The sequence below is a fragment of the Mesoplodon bidens genome (assembly GCF_964165515.1).
Source record: "Mesoplodon bidens genome assembly, chromosome: 19".
Lineage (NCBI taxonomy): Eukaryota > Metazoa > Chordata > Mammalia > Artiodactyla > Ziphiidae > Mesoplodon > Mesoplodon bidens.
Window position 1 is genome coordinate 53,690,521 of NC_138179.1, and position 21,310 is coordinate 53,711,830.

Consider the following 21,310-nt stretch of genomic DNA (forward strand, 5'->3'; position numbering starts at 1 on the left):
CAGCCCAGTCCAGCGGCGCGGGCAGGAGCAGGGAAGCTGGGCCCCTGGCCAGCCATCTGGGACCCTCGGGAATGCAGATCCCACCCCCTCCCCACCCCTTCCCAGGCCCCTGCTCTCACCTGAGCCTGGCTCACCAGGGGGCACCGTCCTGCCAATGTTAGGCAGGAGGTACTCGATGCTTGGCACTGACTGAGGCTCCTTGTCGTCCACAGGGGTCTGCGAACAGAAGGAGGGTCAGCCGGCACAGCCTCAGTTGTCTGACTGCAGACCCGACGGAACGGGGAACCCTGAGGACGGGGCGCGGGTCTCCTCCATCAGACCGGGGCTCACCCGTGCAGGGAATGTCTCCTGCATCAGCCAGGCACTCGAGTGCAGGTCCTACGTGTCCCCCATTGGGCTGTTTTGTGCCTTCCCCCACACCTTGGTTGAACCCCAAAGGCCGGAGCTGTGACTCCCTCATCAGACTGGACCTTCCTAAGCCCACTATCCTCCTCGTAAGATTGGAGGACAGATTTATGTATCTCCTGTGTACCCTTAGCTCTGGGCAGGAAGAGCACCTGCACAGGGCCTGAGGCTTTAGAGGGCCCACTCTGGCCCTCATCTGCCTGCACCTTCCCCATGGGGGAGGGGGAGTCTGTGGGACCAACAGGCCTGGGATCTCCCTGCTTAAGTGACCCTGAGTGGTCTTCCAAGGTCTGCTTGGGCTTCTTTGCCAGGTCTGTCCTCCTGAGGACAAACCATGCTACACTGTGCACACCATTAGGCCTAGAGTTGCTGAGGGGTACCTATTTGTGAAAGTATAGACCAGGTGTCAAGAAACCGCTGCCTTTGGGCTAAGTCCGCCTAATACCTATTTTTATAAATAAAGTTTTATTGGAACACACACACACAAAGAAGATTGGAGGACAGAGTCTGCCTTTGCTACTGGACTAAGTTTCCTTAGGGCAAGGCCTCTATCTCCCCCTCAGACTGGGGCTCATGAAGGTGAGGGCTATTGTCTCCCATCAGATTGGAGGCTCCAGAGGAGAGGCTTATGTTCCTTCCATCAGACTGGGATGTCCCAAGGGCAGGGACCTTCCCCTGCTCCCACCTGGGACGGGGGCCCACCGTCGACCAGACCCCACCCCACGGGCCCTCCGCATCACTCACTCTCTCTCCCTTGTCCTCGCTGTCGCTGAAGAACCAGTCTGACTGCAGAGGAGACAAAAGGAATTGATGGAATCAGCGTGGGAAGGAGCTGAGGGAAGACAGGGAGACGCGGGCTCCCAACCTGCTCAGTTCAGAGGACCCACTCAGGCACCTGATGGAAAAGTTTGGACCCCAGTGTGGAAAGGAAATGCAGCTTGGAGTGGGAGAAGGCCTGAGCACAGATGGATGACTAGCTCAGGGAGAGCTTCTCTTTGCCTGTTTTTTTTTTTTGTTTTTTTTTTTTTGCGGTACGCGGGCCTCTCACTGTTGTGGCCTCTCCCGTTGCGGAGCACAGGCTCCGGACGCGCAGGCTCAGCGGCCATGGCTCACGGGCCCAGCCGCTCCGCGGCACGTGGGATGTGGGATCTTCCCGGACCGGGGCACGAACGTGTGTCCCCTGCATCGGCAGGCGGACTCTCAACCACTGCGCCACCAGGGAAGCCCTCTTTGCCTGTTTTTCACTAAACACAGTCCACTGCACATCACCTGAAGCGAGGGAGCAGCAGCGCCATCTAGTGCCAGCCAGGTCCACTGCAGGGACAAGGCCAGCCCCGGTGGCTGCAGCTGCTTGTACCCGACACCTGCCTAGGCTCCACACTGACAACAGGGGTGGAACCCCCCCGCCCCCCCACCCGGCAAAGGCACGCGCCTAGAGGGAGGTGTTAGGAGGTTCCCTGAGGGGCAGGCAGGCAAGGTTTTCTCATAAATGCCAAACAGAATAGAAAATAAAGTAATAATCCCACTCAAATATATTTTGTGAAATTTGAGAATCTTGAAGATAAAACTAAAAGTTTTCTGAGGAACAAAAACAGATTGCGTACACGTGAACAAGTATCAGCTTTAACTAGAACTTTCAGCAGCAACAGACACAAGAAGACAAGGAAGTAATATTTTTGATGCGTTTCTGAACTACAAGTGCAGGGATTTTGAACCTAGAACTTTATACCTTGCTAAACTCTCGTTTAAATTTGAGTGTGAAATAAAGCTACCCTAAGACACCAGAAAGTTTGCTACACGAAGACTCTCTTAACCGAGTACATGAGCAAGTAAAGAAATGAATCCAGGATGGAACAAGAAGTTCTAAAGAAGTAAGGATGGATAATAGCGTAGAAAAGTCAACTGTTATCAGACTAAGCAATGATGCACACACACATGTACAAACACAGACAAAGTATACCCATGACAATCTGGAATTCAAATTCAGAGGGAGAAACCAGTGACAGATGAAAGTACACTAAGGTACTTAGCTTTTAGATGTGGTGGAAGGAAGATGTGGATACTGATAAGCTTTAGAAATTGATAGTAAAAATTAAACATAACTACAGGCTTTTGCAACGGTATCATTCAACGTAAGTATGGGTTTTATAAATTATATAAGTTTTATATCAGGAAAATAAAATGAACCCATCCAAAGCAAGGTAGAAAAGACCAAAAAAAGGAAATAAAATGAAAATATAGTAAACAGAAAGTGACATTTAAGATGGCAGAAATAAGCCCTGACAGGGACTTCCCTGGGGGCGCAGTGGTTAAGAATCTGCCTGCCAATGCAGGCGACACGGGTTCGAGCCCTGGTCTGGAAAGAACCCACATGCCTCAGAGCAACTAAGCCCGTGCGCCACAACTACTGAGCCCATGCGCCACAACTACTGAAGCCCGTGTGCCTAGAGCCCATGCTCCGCAACAAGAGAAGCCACCGCAATGAGAAGTCCGTGCACCACAACGAAGAGTAGCCCCCGCTCTACGCAACTAGAGAAAGCCTGTGTGCAGCAACAAATGCAATGCAGCCAAAAATTAAATAAATAAATAAGTCCTGACAGTACAGAAATTACAAAAAAGTCAATGAGCTAAGCTCACTAATTGAAAGTTAAAACACACAGAATGTTATATATATTTAAGGATAGGCTTATACTTAAAATTAGCATCTAGAAGGTGGATTGAAAATACACACATTAACCTATCAGAGTGGTAATTATTGGGGGGTGGGAAGAGTGGGCTTTGGAAGGAGGCGGGGAAACCAGGAGACTTGCAAGGTTGATTATGACCTTGGGCCATGAACCTCAATTATTATTCATCACAATCAGGCATATGATTAACTCAAATAAGACAGAAGAGAAACAAGAGACAGAAGAGAAAAGAGAGAGAGAGGATGAGGGAGAAATGCAGGATCTGGAGTCAGCTTCGGGCTCAAGTCCACATCGGGTAAATTACCTCTCTATTTACTTATCTTTAAAATGGGCATAATGTATGAGTATCGACTTCTAAAACTGGTGAGGATTAAAATAAAATACCGTATGGCTGTTATCTAAAAGACAGGAAATAAATAACAAGTGTTGGCAAGGATGTGGAGAAAAGGGAACCCTCCTACGCTGTTGGTGGGAATGTAAATTGGTGCAGCCACTATGGAGAACAGTATGGAGGGTCCTCAAAAAATTAAAAATAGAACTACCATAGGACCCAGCAAATCCACTTCTGGGTATTTATCCGAAGGAAACAAAAACACTAACTTGAAAACATACATGCGTCCCCATGTTCGTTGTAGCCTTATTCACCATAGCCAAGACATGGACGCAACCTAAGTGTCCATCAATGGATGAATGGATAAAGGAAATGTGCATATACTGTATGTGTGTGTATACAGTATACACTCTGTGTATACACTCTGTGTGTGTATACACTCTGTCTCTGTGTGTGTATACAGAGAGACAAACACTGTATGATCTCACTTATGTGTGACATAAGAAACCCCCAAATTATCCAAGTTCATAGATGCAGACAACAGACTGGTGTTTGCCAGAGGTGAGGGGGTGGAGAGTGGCTGAGATGAGTGAAGGCACTCAAAAGGCACAAACTCCCAGTTATAAAACGAGCAAGTCCTGGGGATGTAACGTACAGCATGGTGACTACAGCTAATAACACTGTACTGTGTGTTTGAAAGTTGCAAAGAGAGATCTTGAAAGTTCTCATCACGAGAAAAAAGAACTTGTCACTGTGTGTGGTGACGGATGTTAACTAGACTATAGTCTATACAAATATTGAATCATTATGTTATACACCTGAAACTAATATAATGTTGTATGTCAATTACATCTCAATTTAAAAAAACAAAAAAGAAATACCATATGTAAAACATTTAGTACAACACATTAATGTATAATAAATGTCAGCTATTATTATTAATTTGTGTGTGTATGTGTGTGGTACGCGGGCCTCTCACTGTTGTGGCCTCTCCTGTTGCGGAGCACAGGCTCCGGACGCACAGGCTCAGCAGCCATGGCTCACGGGCCTGCCGCTCCGCGGCATGTGGGATCTTCCCGGACCGGGGCACGAACCCGCGTCCCCTGCATCGGCAGGTGGACTCTCAAGCACTGCGCCACCAGGGAAGCCCAATGTTAGCTATTGTTATTAAAAGGTGCAGTTCCCGGAGACAGGCTGACCAGAGGGAGCCCTAAGAAGCCAGCCTCTAACTCAGGTTTGAGGGAACCTAAAAGTGCTCTGGGAACCTGGAAGTCTACAGGAAGCTTCCGGGTGGCCCACGGTTCTCTGGAAGAATCCATGCTAGCTCATGCCACCCTGCTTTTGCCCATGCTGTTCCCTCTGCCTGGAACGTTCGTTCTCCCTTCTCTGCCTGGCTAAATTCTTTGTGTCTTTCAAAAACTCCCTGACTATAGTCCCAGGTCTACACCCAGGGCTGGATTGGGTCTTTCCAAGGGGCTTCCCTGGACACAGCCCAGAGCATGAAGAAGTGATGTCTTCAGAGCAGGGCCTGAGTTCCATTCATCTCTGTGTTCCCAGCACCTGCATTTGTATCTGGCATGGAATGACGACGTTGGTGATGATGATAGTTAACTTTTTTCTTTTTATTTTTTTGGTGGTGGGGGGGGTGGCACGCCGTGCAGCTTGTGGGATCTTAGTTCCCCAACCAGGGATCGAACCTGGGCCCCTGGCAGTGAGAGTGTGGAGTCCTAACCACTGGACTGCCAGGGAATTCCAATAGCTAACTCTTATATAACACTACCTGCCAGGCACCATCTTAAATGCCTTACAGATAACAACTCATGCAACCCTCACAATAACATTGTGAGGTAAGTACTATTATTATCTCCACTGTACAGGTGAGGAAATGGAGGCACAAAAAGAATAAGTCCTTGTCCAGGGTCCCACAGCATATAAGGAGCAGGGCCAGGGTTCAACCTCAGGCAGCCTGGCTCCAGAGGCAGTGACGGGAAACTCCACACCTGTGCTTCTCAACTGGGGCGACTCTGCCCCCCGAGGGGGCATTTGGCAATGTCCAGAGACATTTTCAATTGTCACAAGTGGAGGGATGCTCCTGGTATCTGGCCAAGAGATGCTGCTAAACATGCTATAAGCCACAGGACAGCCCCCAACAAAGAATGATCTGGCCCCAAAGGTCACTAGTGCCAGGCCGAGAAATCCCAGGGTACACATAGTAGGAATCACCACGTGTGCCGAGTGAACAAATGAACAAATGCCTTGGCACGGTCTTCGTTTGGGTTCCAATTGACTTAGTAAACATGAGTATGAGCTGGCTGCTGACCTGCTGATGGGCAGCTGAACAGCCGGGCTTGCTCATCTCCACTCTGCCATCACCTTCCTGTGTGACCCGGGCAAGTCACTGCTCCTCTTTATCCCTCAGTTTCCACCCTCTGTACAATGCAAGGTCAGCTCTGCTGCCTTAAGGCCCCTTCCAGCTCTGCTGCCCAAGAGTTCCACAGAAACCAGGAGTCCTAGGCAGGGAGGCCAGGTGATGGGTGCAGCTGAAACTCCCAGCAGGAGGTCATGTCGCCCATGAACTCCAACCGTCCACTGACTGGCCAGGGGCTCAGAGCCAGAGCCAGAGCAGTCTCTGTCACAAGTCCCACCCTGCCTGAGCTCGTGACTACACGGATCCCTGGCTACAGAGCCTCTTAGGTGGGCGGGCTCAGTGGGCTCAGCATGAACTGAGGGGGTAGCTCATTCCCTCGACAGTAGTCCAGGGCTGATTATGTTCTAATGGTTGCACGCTCAGTTAGTTCCCAGGAAGGAACCCCTCAGTGGGAAAGCCCAGACTGGCAGAACCTCAACAGCAATTCATTCATTCATTCATTCAACAAACACTGAGTGTTCGCCATGTGCCAGGCTCTAGGCTTCGTGCTGGGATTACACCTATGAAGGAGACTGATGTGCTCCATATCCCCCGACCCTGCCCAGAGAAGGAGCCGCCATTGGCTGGGGACTTCCCCCGGGACCCTAAGGGAGGGTACGTGGACACACTTTGGGCCTTCCTTCTCCCTGAAGACTGCTGTTCCCGACATCCCAGCTGACCACAGGCCTTGGGCTTCCTGGGACTTCACTAGGAGCCAGGGCTTCACTCCTAGCTTCACTAGGAGCCTCTCTTCCCCACTGCCCCCCAAAAAGCATACATTCATGGGGACCCCGACAGCTCCCTGTTGGTTTGGGGAGCTGAACTTTTCCAAGAGAGATAGGCTTCCCCAGACCAAGGCCACATCAGGATCCCTGACATTGCTCACCAGCCCTGGCCTCCCCGACAGCTCTGGAGTGGGCCTCTGGGCTGGTGGTCCCAATGTTAGAGTGCGAACACGCCTCAATATACCCTCTTATGGCTCAGAGCCCTGACACGTGGTGAAGGAAGGAAACAAGCACACAAGGCCAGCCAGCATGACCAAAGTCCACCCATGGCCTCACCTGGCTAACTCTGACCAATCTCCCTCACTCCAAAGCCCCCAGGAGTCAGACCTCCCAGTTGGTTGGGGAGTAAAGCACAGGCTTTGGTCAGACAGTCCTGGCTTAAAATCCTGGGGCTGCTACTTATTAGCTGTGCGACCTTGAGCAAATCACTTTGCCTCTATGAGTCCCCCAGCTTCCTCATCTGTAAAATGGGAGTAACGTGACCTGGTTTCCCTTCCCTAAAGTGTCTATGAGGTGGGGGAGGCTGAGGTTTCGCTTCCCTTGACCAGCTGCCAATCTTATTTCTCCTGGCAGGAGGGTTCTGGCTCCATTCTTTGTGGACTAGACCACAGGCCACACCAAGATCTGGAAATGGAAAATTCTATGATTCATAAAAACATCCTCGAGGGCCCCAGAAGGGGGTGGTGCTGCCCTGAGTTTGGCTCTGGAAAACCAAGGTCTCCTGCGCCCTCTGCTGGCCACTCTGGGTTCTCATCCCGTGGTGGATAACAATAAGAATTCTTAGAAACACCAGGCTCTTGGGGCCTCCAGGCAGCCATGAGAGGAAGGTGACCAGCCCAAGACACACTGAACATGCAGCCAGGATCCTGCCCCAGCCCATCATCCGCCCTGCGACATCCGCCTCCCCCTATCCCGGGCCTCACCATTTTCTCCCTGAAGTCTCAAGTGGGCCTGCAGGGAGAGCAATGTCCCTACCTCTGCACCTGTCTGCCCGTTTCTGCCAGGACACCTCTCCTGGGGGCCACCTTCTGAAGGCATCCCTTCTTTCACCCCTCCTGCCCTCCAACCCGGCAGCACCTTTCCCTGACCTTCCTCCTCCCTCCGACCCTCACATGCATCTTGGAAGCTCAGGGCCTCCTGATTCTCCTGCTGGGGATGCAATATCCCGGAAAGACAGGGATTCAGGACCCATTCCCGTCTGGCCTTAAAATGCAGCCTACTGCTTCTGAAGGACATCCACCATCTCAGCAGCATTTTATTCAGCTGCCTCATCCTTCCCTGAGCACATCCACCCAGGCAAGTGGGAGCCAGGTGCCCAGGGGGACTTGGGCCAGGGCAGCTGCTTACGTGCTGGATCAGCGTCTCTACAATCTTGTAGCGGTCAGGCATGTGGGTCACCATGTCCGCCATGTTGTCCTCGGACGTCCTCACCAGCGTTGGCCCGAAGACTAGGGCCAGGTTCCGGGGCTCCATCTGGGCAGGGGAGGGAAGCGGATCAGCGTCAACACCCCTGTGAGCTCTGACTTCCAGCACCCCAGGCCTCCCTCACTCTGGGCCCTCAGGCCCCCAGCCCGACCCCATCCTGAGCTGACCCTGGCTTAGGGGCCGGATGCCTCCTTGCTGGGCATGGAGGTGCCTGGTAAGTAGAGAACAGGCCAGCTTTCAGCCCCACTCACCCCAGTCCCGGCACTCATGGGCAGTTCCCCACCTGCACACCCACACTATGCTTGCTCGCAGTGGGAGAAGCCAGAGTGAGGACCCATTGGAAGTTCCAAGGGTGTTTTAGGACCCGGGAGAAATCCTATACCTCCCCTCATTTCCCCCACACCTCCACCGCAGAATCAGAAGACATAAGGGGTTTGCTTAGGAAAAGGCAACACAAGGGATCTGAGCTAGATCAGAGCATAGATCTCCATCAGACCCAGGGGTCTGAGGCTCTCTGCCTCAGACGGAAGACCCTCAGAAATTCAGGAGATGGCTCTCCAGGGAGAAGCACTGGCCAGTATGCAGGGAAGGGGTGGGGACACAACAACCCTTAAGAAGGAGGGCGTGGCCAGAGGGGCTTGAGATTATCTAACCTGGAGGAGCTCAGAATAGGCTGAGGAGGGACTTCCCTGGTGGCACAGCGGTTAAGAATCCGCCTGCCAGTGCAGGGGACACGGGTTCAAGCCCTGGTCTGGGAAGATCCCACACGCCACGGAGCAACTAAGCCCGTGCGCCCCAACTACTGAGCCCACGTGCCACAACTACTGAAGCCTGCGCACCTAGAGCCCGTGCTCTGCTACAAGAGAAGCCACCGCAAGGAGGAGCCTGCGCACCACAACAAAGAGTAGCCCCCGCTCGATGCAACTAGAGGAAGCCCATGTGCAGCAACAAAGACCCAACGCAGCCAAAAATAAAATATAAATAAATAAATTTATTAAAAAAAAAAAAAAAAGAATATGCTGAGGAGACCCCGGTAGGCTTCCCTCCCCCACACTTCACATCAGGGCCTCCACCCACCTTGTTTTTCTCCGAGTGGTCAGCTATGGTCTTCAGATGGCTCACGAGGAATTTGAGTGTTTCATAGTAATGTCCTGGGAGATCCCGGATCTGGGTGGGAGAAAGAAGGGGCGTGGGACCGGGGTGTGATGACCTCTGCCTCCCCACCATACCCCAAAGGGGCTCCGCTGCCATATCTCAGCGGGTCTGGAATCCACCCTCTAACTGCCCCCCTTTGTATAGATGGAGAAACTGAGGCCCTGAGGGGAGAAGGGCTTGCTGAGGTCACAGAGGGAAGTGGTGGCACTGGGCTCGGGCTCCTGGGGCAGTGGTGCTCGCCCCGTGCAGTCTGCCCTTTGCCCAGCAGCACCCCTCTCCTTACCAGCTTCCGCAGAGTCTGCATCCGCTCCCTCGAATCTTCAATGCGATTGGCCTCGATGAAGTCATTGTATTTGTCTAGAACACAGTGAGAACTCTTTAGAGAGGTGGGCCTCCTCAGCCGGGAGGTCAGTGTTTTGTGCCGAGGCTGTTCCAGTTTGGGGGGGACTCTGTGGCCTTGTGTTCATGTGACCAAACCCACCACGGCTGCCCTCAGGTGCGCAGCTGACCTGGGATAGCCCAGGTGTGTTCGTTTGGGAAGAAATTCGATCTCAGCTGCCTAATGATCCTGGAAAAGGGGTCCCTGCCCCAGCCTCCAGGACAAGGACACCACAAGGTTGGAAGAGAAAAGAGTTTACCTAGAAAGAGGGAGGGGTCTTTCAGCCTCCAAATACCCTTCCCCCTCTGTGTCAGCGTTCCCCCAACTCCCTTCAGAAAAAGTCCATGGGAAACTTTAAAAAATGGGATGTGTTGGGCTCCCCTGGTGGCGCAGTGGTTGAGAGTCCGGCTGCCAATGCAGGGGACGTGGGTTCGTGCCCCGGTCCGGGAAGATCCCACATGCCGCAGAGTGGCTGGGCCCGTGAGCCATGGCCGCTGAGCCTGCGCGTCCGGAGCCTGTGCTCCACAACGGGAGAGGCCACAACAGTGAGAGGCCCGTGTACCGCCAAAAAAAATAATAATAATAATAAAATAAAAACCTCTATTAAAAAAAAATGGGATGTGTTAAGTTTATCCTAAAATTCATCTGGAAGAATGATGAGGGAGGATTTGCCCTGTTAGATACTGAAATATACTAAAAACAGCACAGCTAAGGCAGGTGATGAAGGTTCAGGACAGATAAAGGCAGCACTTCAAGTCAGTTATCTTGTTGGGAAAATAAATCCATTTCTAGCTCACGTAATACACAAATAAATTCAAGTGCATGACAGAGCCAAAAACAAAAGTTATTAAAATATTGGGGAAAAATAAGAAAATACTTTTATAATCATAAGGCATTCTTAAACATGAGATACAGAATCCATTAACGGTTCACAGCTTGCCTGTACATAAAATAACTGTTTTCAATTTCCATACTGAAAAGTTAAAAGGCAATGGCAGACCAAGAGCAAATATTTACAAAAACTAATAAAGGGTTAATATCCATAATGTACAAAGAGCTTGTCTCCTACAAATCAATAGGAAAAAAGACCAAGAACCCAGTAGCAAAATGGGCACATAGTCTGAACGAGCAGCTACAGAGGAAACGGTACAGGCCGATAAACTAATGAAAAGATAGTTAATCTCTTAGTAACGACAGAAATGAAAATGGCAACAATAGTGAGATGCCGTGTTCTCTCTCCGATCAGCAAAAGTTTAAAATACTAATAACATCCAGTGCCGATGGGGATGTAAGGAAGCAAAATCCCTTACGCTGCTACTGGGAGTGTGAACTACGACCGCCTCCCCAGAGTACAACTCTTTCAAAATGTTTTCCAGGACTTTAACCCAGCAATTCCACGTCTGCGAATCCACCTCTGGGACCCTGGTCCAGGTGTGCAGGAACGTAGTCAAGGAAAGTCACTGTAACACGTTTCGAAATAGCAAAAATGCGAAGACAACCTAAATAGCTAGCAGTAGGGGAGTGACCAGACAAATTACAGTCTATTCAGGCTATGAAAAACTATGTGGTTGATTTAAAAGAAGAATGGGGTAGAGCTCTTTGTACTGACACGAATGAATCTCAAAATTATAAGCCTCCTTCTGTTAAGAACTCAAGCAGCGGTGTGCTGGAGCCGCTCGCCCGCATGGGCTTCTGACAGCCAGCTGTGTTTGGCTTTCATGTTGGTGACAGCAAATCGGGAGCTTGAAATCAGCCGTGGTGGGAGTATTTATACCATGGAAACTGGAAAATGCTACACATCACGACTTTTTCCCCTTGAGAGCCAGATGTGAAACATTTACCAGTGCGCCACTGAACCCGCCCAACTTCAAGCCCTGCATATGCGAGTGTGTCTTTGTCACACGTGTAAGAGGGTCTGGAAGGAAACGCAATGCACTGTTAATCAGCAGCTCAGCAAATGGTCAAGAGCTGGGCTCTGGAGCCAGATGCCTGGGGCTGAACCCTGGCTCTGACACTTACAACCTCTGTGACCTTGGGCAAGTCACTTAACCTCTCTGTGCTGTAGTTTCCTCATCTATAGAGGGGAAATAATAGTACCTACCTCATGGAGTGGTAGGGAGTAGTGCCTGGCACATAGTAAATGCTCAGAAAGTGTTAGGATAACCTCTGCGGACAGGGAATGGGAGGATGACAGGGACCCTTGTGTTTACTTGATTCGTATCTGTACTACCTAAGTTTTTTACAAGCATGTGTTTCTTTTTTTTTTCTTTTTTTTTTTTTTTTTGGTGGTACGTGGGCCTCTCACTATTGTGGCCTCTCCCGCTGTGGAGCACAGGCTCCAGACGCACAGGCTCAGTGGCCATGGCTCACGGGCCCAGCCACTCTGCGGCATGTGGGATCTTCCCGGACCGGGGCATGAACCCGTGTCCCCTGCATCGGCAGGCGGACTCTCAACCACTGTGCCACCAGGGAAGCCCGCATGTGTTTCTTTTGTATTAAAACAAAAACCCCAAAAGTAAAACCAACACACCCAATTTAAAAAGTGGTCAGGATGCGGCCTAGACAGGTATTCCCTCCTCCTCCCGTCCTCCACTTCCACCCCCGACTCACCATCCGTGAAAAGAGGCTCAGGCAGCTTTCGGAAGAAGGACTTCAGCAGGCTGCTGATCACGTTGAGGTCTTGCCAGCGCTGGGGAGGGGCAATGACATCAGGCCACAGGTAGGGCCCCGCCCAGGTGCCCAAGCCTCCACGCCCACAGGTTCAGAGCCAGCCAGGCCCCGCCCAGGTGCCCACACCTCCATGCCGGTCCAGCCCTAGAGCCCAGGCCGGCCGCGGCTCGGGCCTTCCCTGGGATCCACTCATAGCCAGCTCTCCCCAGACCAGGACTGTCTGGGCTAAGAAGACTCATCACAGTAGAACAGAGTCCCCAGCTAGGTCCTAGCCCCTCCACCACCTGGCCCCAGCAACCCCCTGCTCCAGCCAGCCCGGTGGGCTCGGACATTTGTCCATGCAGAGAAAGGAGCAGGTCCCTTCCCTGGTGCAGGCACTGTGGGGGACAGAGGTGAGCAAAACCCAGCCCCGCACAAGCCTGCCCACTGGACCTCCATTAGGCCTGCTGGTGCCAACTCCTGCTTCCCAGAGCCCCCCACTTAGGGGAGTCATCCTCGGACCCCTCTCCTCATCCATGACGCAGCTCACGTTCATGCCTGGTGGCTTCCTGCCTCAGGCCCTTTGCACGGGCTGGTTCCCTCCACTAGAACTCGCCTCCCCTTGCCCTTCACATGACTGGCTCCTTCCGAATCTAAACATCTTCGGAGAGGCCTCCCCTGACCCGACCATCGCCCGCCATCACCACTGCCTGCCACCTGTAGCACAGACCTGACTTTTTTTCCTTCTGTGGCACTTACTGCAGTTGATCATTACTGTATGCATTAGTTTCCTTGCTCCTGCCTGTTTCCCTGGAGGATCTGTAGGCCACATGAGGGGCAGGGATCCTGTCTGTTTTATTCCCACTGCGTTCCTATCACCTAGCCAGCCCTATTAGCCTGGCACTTAAATGGTCTAAATCGTGAATTCTCAACCAGGGCGACTCAGCCCTCAGGGACATTTAGCAGTGTGTGGAACCGTTTGGTTTTCACAAGCGGGGGGTGCCACTGGCATCTAGTGGCCAGAGGCCAGGGATACTTCTAAACTTCCTCCAGTGCACAGGATAACCTCTCACAAAAAAAGAATTATTCTGCCCAAAGGGTCAAGGTTGAGAAACTCTTCTAAATAAATGGTTGTGGAATACAAGAATGAATACAAGAATGGCCGGCTCAGTGTCTCTCCTGTCCACCAGGGGGCACCATCAGCCTGCACAAAGTCAAGGATAACTCCCTTGAAAGGAACTGCTCAGAATAACTCCTGTCCAGAAAGCAACAGAAGACCCCCAACAAAGACACACAACTCAACACTATACACACTCATTACCATGGGTCCACAGCTGAATGCCAAACCACCCACAGGCTCAATGGGAACGCTTAATTTCTAGCACTCCCCATGACAAATGACACAAACTGATGTCTGAGACAAAATCACACACCCAACACACAGGGCGCAGCCCCACCCCGGTCCCTCCTCTCCCTGGATGAGGCCCAGCTAATGTGCACACCCGGTGTGGGCTCCTGCCCACCTACCCCACTGCCTCCTGGCCCTCACGTGGAGGCTCTGCTCATCTCCCAGCTGCCAGACCCAAGGCCTTGCCCTGTCCTTCTGTTTTTCTTTCCCCCCATTGGAGAAAAATGTATCAAGGCTAAAGACTGGAAACAACTGAAATGCTTAACTACTAAAGAATACGTAAATTATTTGTGGTATATCTGTATCATGAAATAGAAAGAGCAATAAAAAATATATGAGGGCTTCCCTGGTGGCACAGTGGTAGAGAGTCCGCCTGCGGATGCAGGGGACGCAGGTTCGTGCCCCGGTCCGGGAAGATCCCACATGCCACGGAGCGGCTGGGCCTGTGAGCCATGGCTGCTGAGCCTGCGCGTCCGGAGCCTGTGCTCCACAACGGGAGAGGCCACAACAGTGAGAGGCCCGCGTACCGCAAAAAAAAAAAAAAAAGAAAAAAAAAAAAATATATATATATATGAACTCTAGATTTTTCAACAAAAGATGAATTTCACAAACAAATTATGGATGGCGATAATGCCATTTTTGCTGTTGTTTTGTTGTTGTTACTTACTCCACCTTTATTGAGGTATAATTAACAGATAAAAATTGTATATATTTAAGATACACAATGTGATTGATTTGATAAATCTATACCCTGTGTAATGATTCACACAATCAAGCTGATTAAAACACTTATCACCTCACATAGTTACCCTTTATTTGGTGGTGGGAATACTTAAGGTCTAATAGCTTAGCAAATTTCAGGTATACAATATTTAACTATAGTCACCATGCTGTACATTAGATCCCCCAATTGCCCTGTCCCTCTTGACCCCTCCTATGCCTAAGCACCTGCCCCCCATCCCCAGCCTCACCTGAGCTGCCCTCTCTTTCTGTCCCACTCAGAGCCTGGCCCTTGCAGTCCCCATGCCCACCCTCTCCCCAGACGGCAGCTCCGTCCGTCGTCTCACCTCTGTGCCCCAGTGTGACCCCACGCCCACTCCCCAATTCACCCTCGGTCTACTGGCTGATTATGCATCACCCCCATGTGGGTGACTTACCACCACTCCAAGTCCAATGCGGTCCCTACCTGACACATCCTCCCTCTCCTGCCCTACTCCCCTGGTCTGCCAGGGACAGATACCACCAGCCTGAAGCTCAGACTTCTGGCTCTTTCCTACCCCTCCTTCCTCCCTCTCATGCAGCCAACTCCTAGAGCTGCTCCCATCCTCCTTACCCCCTCCCCCTGGGACCACCAAGACCTCCTGACCCCTCCCACCATATCGGTAATTTCTTCCCTAGATGCCCTGCTCTGGGCCTCCCTCGTTTGTATCCATTAGGCATAAGCTAAAGCACTACTTCCTCAAACCCTGCTCTCATTTATGCCTCCCCAGCTGAGGAACCATCAAAGGCTCCCTATTGTCCATTGGCTCAAGGTCAAAGGCTTTAGTGAAGCCATCAAAAGCCCTGTGTCCCCTGCCCTGGGCCTCACCCTCTCCACTGCCAAGCCCAGGAGGTGGGTCCATTCTCTGTCCTGACACTCAGACCCTTCTCTGGGATTTTGGAAAATGCTATCACCCGCTGCCTGGACTGCCTTCCTATTCACCTGCCCCAGTCCCCAGCATCCTCTCCTTCCTCATCAAACAATCTGGTCCTTGATGAGAACAAGCTTTTTCTCTTGTCCACTATTTCACACGTACTCATCTTGTCTCCCTAGCTCCTTCCCAAGGACAGGAAGACTATCTTACATTTTCACATACAGCTTCAGAGTACTGTTGACTCATGGGACTTCACTGTCCAGATCCATGGTTTTCCAAAACATCTTTTCCAGCAGAGCGCTTTTTGTCAAGTGAAATGATACTTGAAAACCCAGTATGAAGAAAACCAACATAAAAAAGCAGACAGAGCAAAGCAGGTTACTCTAGTTCAAGTAAGGATGGGGGGTCCTGGCCTCCCACAGCACCTCTGGGGAACCTTAGGGTTCTGGGAAACACTGACCCTGCTGCAAACTCTTTTGTTTTGTTGAAATATTTATTTGGATATTTTCCCCGGTTTTACTGAGATATAATTGACATATAACCTGCTGCAAACTCTTTTTTTTTTTTTTTTTTTTGGCTTAAGCAACAGAAATTTCTTTTCTCACAACTCTGGAGGCTGGGAAATCTAAGAACAAGGTGCCGGCCCATTCAGTTTTTGATGAGGGCTCCCTTCCTGGTTTGCAGGCAGTCACCTTCTTGCTGTGTCCTTACAAGATGGAGCAGGTGAGGCAAGGAGCTCTCTGGTGTCTCCTTTCACAAGGACACTAATCCTCTCGTACCAGGGCCCAGACTTTATGACTTCATTTAACCTTAGTTACCTCCTAATCGGCCCTATCTCCAAATACACTCATCTTGGGAGTTAGGGCTTCAACGTACAAATTTTGGGAGGACACGATTCAGTTCACAGCACAAGAGAAAGAGGAGATGATTGTTAGAGCAGAATTCTGGGGGAATCCAGAATTCTCCAAAAGAGGACTGTGAACACTGTTCAGAGATATTAACATTTCTCTCTATAGCAGAAATGATGAGTTGTAGTGAAAGTACAGAAACATTTTTAGACAGGACAGACATTTCGGGAGTCTGCATTAGACGGCCTAGATCTTCTTTGGAATGCTGCACTCTGTGTCCTTGGTCTGCTGTTATCCACTTTTCAGAGTTATTTGATAGTTACTTTATATGTTCTGTCCAGGATTTTTAAATGTAATCAGTAGGAAAGATTAGACGGAGTGTGCTTGCTCTATCTTCACTGGAACCAGAGCCCCGGTATGTAATTTTTTATTCCTGCTCTAAACACATCTTTTTTTTAAATTGAGGTCTAGTTGATGTACAGTATTATATAAGTTTCAGGGGTACGGCATAGTGATTCACAATTTGTTTTTGTTTTTGTTTTTGCGGTACGCGGGCCTCTCACTGTTGTGGCCCCTCCCGTTGCGGAGCACAGACAGGCTCCGGACGCGCAGGCTCAGCGGCCATGGCTCACGGGCCCAGCCGCTCCGCGGCATGTGGGATCTTCCCGGACCGGGGCCCGAACCCGTGTCCCCTGCATCGGCAGGCGGACTCTCAACCACTGCGCCACCAGGGAAGCCCGTGATTCACAATTTTTAAAGGTTATATTCCATTTATAGTTACTATAACCTGTTGCAAACTCGTGTGGTTGTCAGATTCCTTCACGAGCTGCTCTTGTCTCATCTGATCAGCCACCCACGTTGCTGGCCGCACCAGCAAACACCATATACTCCCCTTCTAACCAGGTGTCTGCAAACCTTGGCCCGTAGCGTCAAATCCAGCCAACGACCTGTTTTTGTGTGGCCCTTGAGCTAAGAATGGGTTTTGCATCCTTAAAAGATTGTGAAGAAAAAGAAGGAAGAGGATAAGGAAGAGGAGGGTTTGCAACAGACCATGTGGTAACCAAAGCCCTGGAATACTTGCTACCTGGCCCTTTACAGAGAAGGTATGGTGACTGCCGGCAAACCTTAGGGGCCCACGCCTTTCTCCAGGCTGTTCCCTCTGCCTGGAGTGCCCTTTCCTGGCTTTCGCTGGCTTTTCGTGGACTCCATTCATCCTCAAGGCCCAAAAAACTGTCACCTGCCAGCCTCTGTCTCCGGGCTCTCAGGCCATGGCTGCTGCTGGGGTGATGCCCCCCGCCACGGCTGGCCTGCAAAGGCAGGTTGCGTCTTGCCCACCTTGGGGCCCTGACCCAGTGCCAGGCACACCACAGGGTACAATGAACACAACAGACACCACCACATTGGCCCCCCTTCCATAGACCGATGCCCCCCAGTCGCCCTCACCTCATCCTGCAGGTTGATATCCCCGGGGCCACGGTTGAGCTGCTCCTGCAGGCTGGACACCACTGCGTTGTTGCCTGGCACCCGGTAAATGCCCGTGGACTCCAGCCCCCGGGCCTCCACAATGCGACAGCATGCAGCCACGATCAGGGGGACACGCTGGGGACACAACAGGGCAGGGGTGTTAAGAAGAGTAAGAACAGCATTCTCTGGGAGAAAATACTTGCAAATGATATGACCGACTAATAAGGGATTAAGAGCCCACATACATAAACAGCTCATACAACTCAACATCAGAAATACAAACGACCTGGGAATTCCCTGGTGGTCCAGTGGTTAGGACTCTGCACTCCCACTGCTGGGGGCCCAGGTTTGATCCCTGGTCAGGGAACTAAGATCCCACAAGCCGTGAGACACAGCCAAAAAAAAAAAAAATACAAAGACCGATTTAAAAAAAAATGGGCAGAAGAACTGAATAGACATTTTTCTAAAGAGGAAATGCAGGTGGCCAAGAGGCACATGAAAAGACGCTCAACATTGCCAGTCATCAGGGGAATGCAAATCAAAACCACAATGAGATATCAGTTCACACCTGTCAGAATGGCTGTCATCAAAAAGGCCACAAATAAGAAATGTTGGCGAGGATGTGGAGAAAAGGGAACCCTCGTACACTGTTGGTGGGAATGTAAATTGGTGCAGCTACTGTGGAAAACAGTATGGAAAAAATAGAGCTACCATATGACCCAGCAATTCCACTCCTCGGTATATATCCAAAAAAAACAAAAACACTAACTCGAAAAGATACGTACACCCCAGTGTTCACAGCAATATTATTTACAATTGCCAAGATATGGAAGCAAACTAAATGTCCATCAAAGATGAATGGATAAAGGAGATGTGATGTATACAGATATCAATATATATACACAACGGAATACTACTCAGTCATAAAAAAGAATGAAATTTTGCCATTTGCAGCAACATGGATGGACTTGGAGGGCATTATGCTACGTGAAATAAGTCAGAGAGAAAAAGACAAATACTGTATGATATCATTTATACGTGGAATCTAAAAAATAAAACAAACTAGTGAATATAACAAAAAAGCAGCAGACTCACAGATATAGAGAACAAACTAGTGGTTACCAGTGGGGAGAGGCAAGAGGGGAGGGGAAGTATAGGGCTAGGGAATTAAGAGGTACAAACTATTAGGTACAAAATAAGCTACAAGGATATACTGTACAACACATGGAATATTAGCCAATATTTTGTAGTAACTATAAGTGGAGTATAACCTTTAAAAACTGTGAATCACTACATTGTACACCTGTAACTTATATAATATTGTACAGCCACTACACTTCAATAGAAGAAAAAAAGAACAGCATTCTCCACCAGTGGGCCAGAGGTAGGGAGGACAAGATGGGGGCGGTGGAAGGCCAGAGCCCCGGGGGTTCTGGTGGTTACTAAGGCTCTCACTGTCTCCGGTCTGGGAGCAGACATCGCACCAAAGCCTCGCCATGGTCTGAGAAGGAGCACCAGCTGGGAGTCAGGGATTCTGGGTTCTGTCTCAACTCTGCTGCTCCCTCGCAGGGCTGCTTCCCCAGCTGTGTCTGTAAGACGCGGTGGAGAGCTGGCTCCAAAGTCCCTTGCAGCTCTGACCCTCTGGGCCTTGGTCTCCCCACTTCCCTGCTGGCTCTGGAGCACGGCGGGAACCCACCTGGTTCTCTGTGGCTGGCTGGCACTCCTCCAGTCGGACCCCAAATGCCCTGGGGGCTGCCTTCTTGTTCTTCTTGATGATGTTGATGCCCCAGGGGGTTTTGGGGGTGGAGACACTGTCATCTGGGGTTGGGGAAGGCAGAGAGAGGCAGGGTGAGCTGGGGGCCCGGGGAGGGGCAGCCACCACACTAGGTCACACACACTCACACACCACATTCACACACTGGACGTACGGGGACTCCGTCAGAGAAGCAACGGGGATGCTGAGGGCTGACGGCAAATTATAATATCCCAGCAGAGAAGGCCAAAGAGATGAGGGTGTCTACCCTGGAGGAGAGAGGCCTCAGAGTAATATAAGGACTTCTGTATGGCTAAAACAACAAGGTGGGAGCCACAGATTCTGGTACAGCCGAAGGAAGAACTTTCTAATGGCCAAAAGTGTGTGAAGATGGAAAAGGCTGCCTGCAGAGAGGATGAGGCTCCTGCTCCTGAAGGGACTCAAGCAGAGACCAGAGGACCACACAGCTGGGATGTCATGGAGGGAAATCAGGCTCCGGGCCCTTCCAGCCCTGAGACCCTGAGGGCCCCCGGACCCTCAAAGGCATGCACACATGGGCAGACACACGAGGATAACCGTGGCACACACCTACAGGCACACACACCACCTGACACACATACACAGGCCCTCCGCTCCCATGCAGACCCACAGGCTGACCCACCCTCCCCACGCATGGGTGCACACCACCCCCTTAGCAGCCACCTTCCTACCCTTGCTCCCTGCAGGCTGGTCCTGAGTCCTGAGGCCACGTGCCGTACTCTGTTTGAGGAACTCAGACTTGAGGCCCCCCAGGCCACGAGAGCCTTTGGGGGAGGAATCAGCTTTGGGCCCAGAGCTATGGCTGTGTGGGAAGAGGGGAGAGGTCTTCACTGGGGTGACCCAGCACGCCACCTGCCCTGGCCTCCCACCTCTTCGGACCTCCCCTCCATCCTGTCCATGCCCTTCTGGGGACTGGAGGCCTCAATGCCCTTGCCACCCTCCCTGCCCCCAGCAGAGGGCAATTCAGGGGCCACCCTCAGGTCTGAAGGTGGGCCAGGAGGACGACCTCTGCCCAAGGTGTCTCCCACCCCATGGCCAGGACTGCTCCATGAGGGCTGGGCCTCACCTCACTTTGCGATAATCATTAAGCTTCTTGCTGATCAGAGCTTGGTTGGCACAGCCGGGGTCCTGGAGGAGGCGGAAGAGAAAGCAGACCCCATCAGTGCCCATGGCCAGCCCACCCAGGGCTTCTCCGTGGCCCCTGCCTCGGCCTCGCCTCCCCTCTCCTCCACCTGCCAGCTGAGGGGTACAGACCCTGGAGCGAGAAAGACCAGGGCTGGACTCCCGAGCACCCCCTCACCAGCTATGTGACCTTGGGCAATCCACTTAGCCTCTCTGAGCCTCAGTCTCCTCAGCAGTAACATGGGGAGACAACATGGCAACCTCAGGGTTAGGGTGTGGAATTATGCACGTAGCACTCATCATAGTCCTGGCAAGGCACAGATGAGGTGCCCCATGAGGGGCAGTTATTGCAATAATGAAGGTGACTTGGGACCCTCAAGGAGTGCCTGTCGGGGACAGCCCAGCCAGGCCCCCCAGAAAAGGGCCCCAAATTTCAGGTGCTTTCCTCCTTGCAGTGAGGAACGACAATGTCCTGGGGAGGCAGAACCTGGTTCAGTGAGATGGTGTCCTCAGCGTGCACTAGCACCCCTCTACCTGTGGCCAGAGCAGCTGCACGTCTGGACCGGGGCCCAAGCCACACCATCCTCTTGGCAGAGACCAGCCGCCAAGCCCAGGACCCCCACATAACTCTGTGCGTGTGTCCAGAGGCACCTGGCAGAGGGGGTGGGCGGAGGCAGAAAGCCCAGCCCAGGCTCCTAGTGTGCAGCTGCAGCTGCCCAGGAGGGGGCGTCATTTAAAAATGCTCCTGGAGTCCCTGCCAAAGCCCTTGGCTCAGCCCCTGCTGCCTGCTGCCAAAGGCCAATCCTCTTGGCCTCCTCC

At 51.5% G+C, this 21,310-nt stretch overlaps 1 protein-coding gene across 7 annotated transcripts in view; it reads right to left on the reverse strand.

The window, feature by feature from the left end:
- Nucleotides 1–21,310, reverse strand: part of ARHGAP23 (Rho GTPase activating protein 23) — an 83,857-nt gene that overhangs the window by 9,124 nt on the left and 53,423 nt on the right. For all 7 annotated transcript variants that reach the window (XM_081219787.1, XM_081219786.1, XM_081219790.1 and 4 more), the window contains 10 exons: nt 20,436–20,497; nt 20,041–20,171; nt 19,274–19,395; nt 17,557–17,712; nt 12,185–12,263; nt 9,479–9,552; nt 9,118–9,207; nt 7,963–8,088; nt 1,150–1,191; nt 120–216 (listed from right to left, as the gene is read on the reverse strand). In XM_081219787.1, the coding sequence (XP_081075913.1) occupies nt 120–216; nt 1,150–1,191; nt 7,963–8,088; nt 9,118–9,207; nt 9,479–9,552; nt 12,185–12,263; nt 17,557–17,712; nt 19,274–19,395; nt 20,041–20,171; nt 20,436–20,497 (979 nt within the window). The remainder of the gene's footprint in view (nt 1–119; nt 217–1,149; nt 1,192–7,962; nt 8,089–9,117; nt 9,208–9,478; nt 9,553–12,184; nt 12,264–17,556; nt 17,713–19,273; nt 19,396–20,040; nt 20,172–20,435; nt 20,498–21,310) is intronic.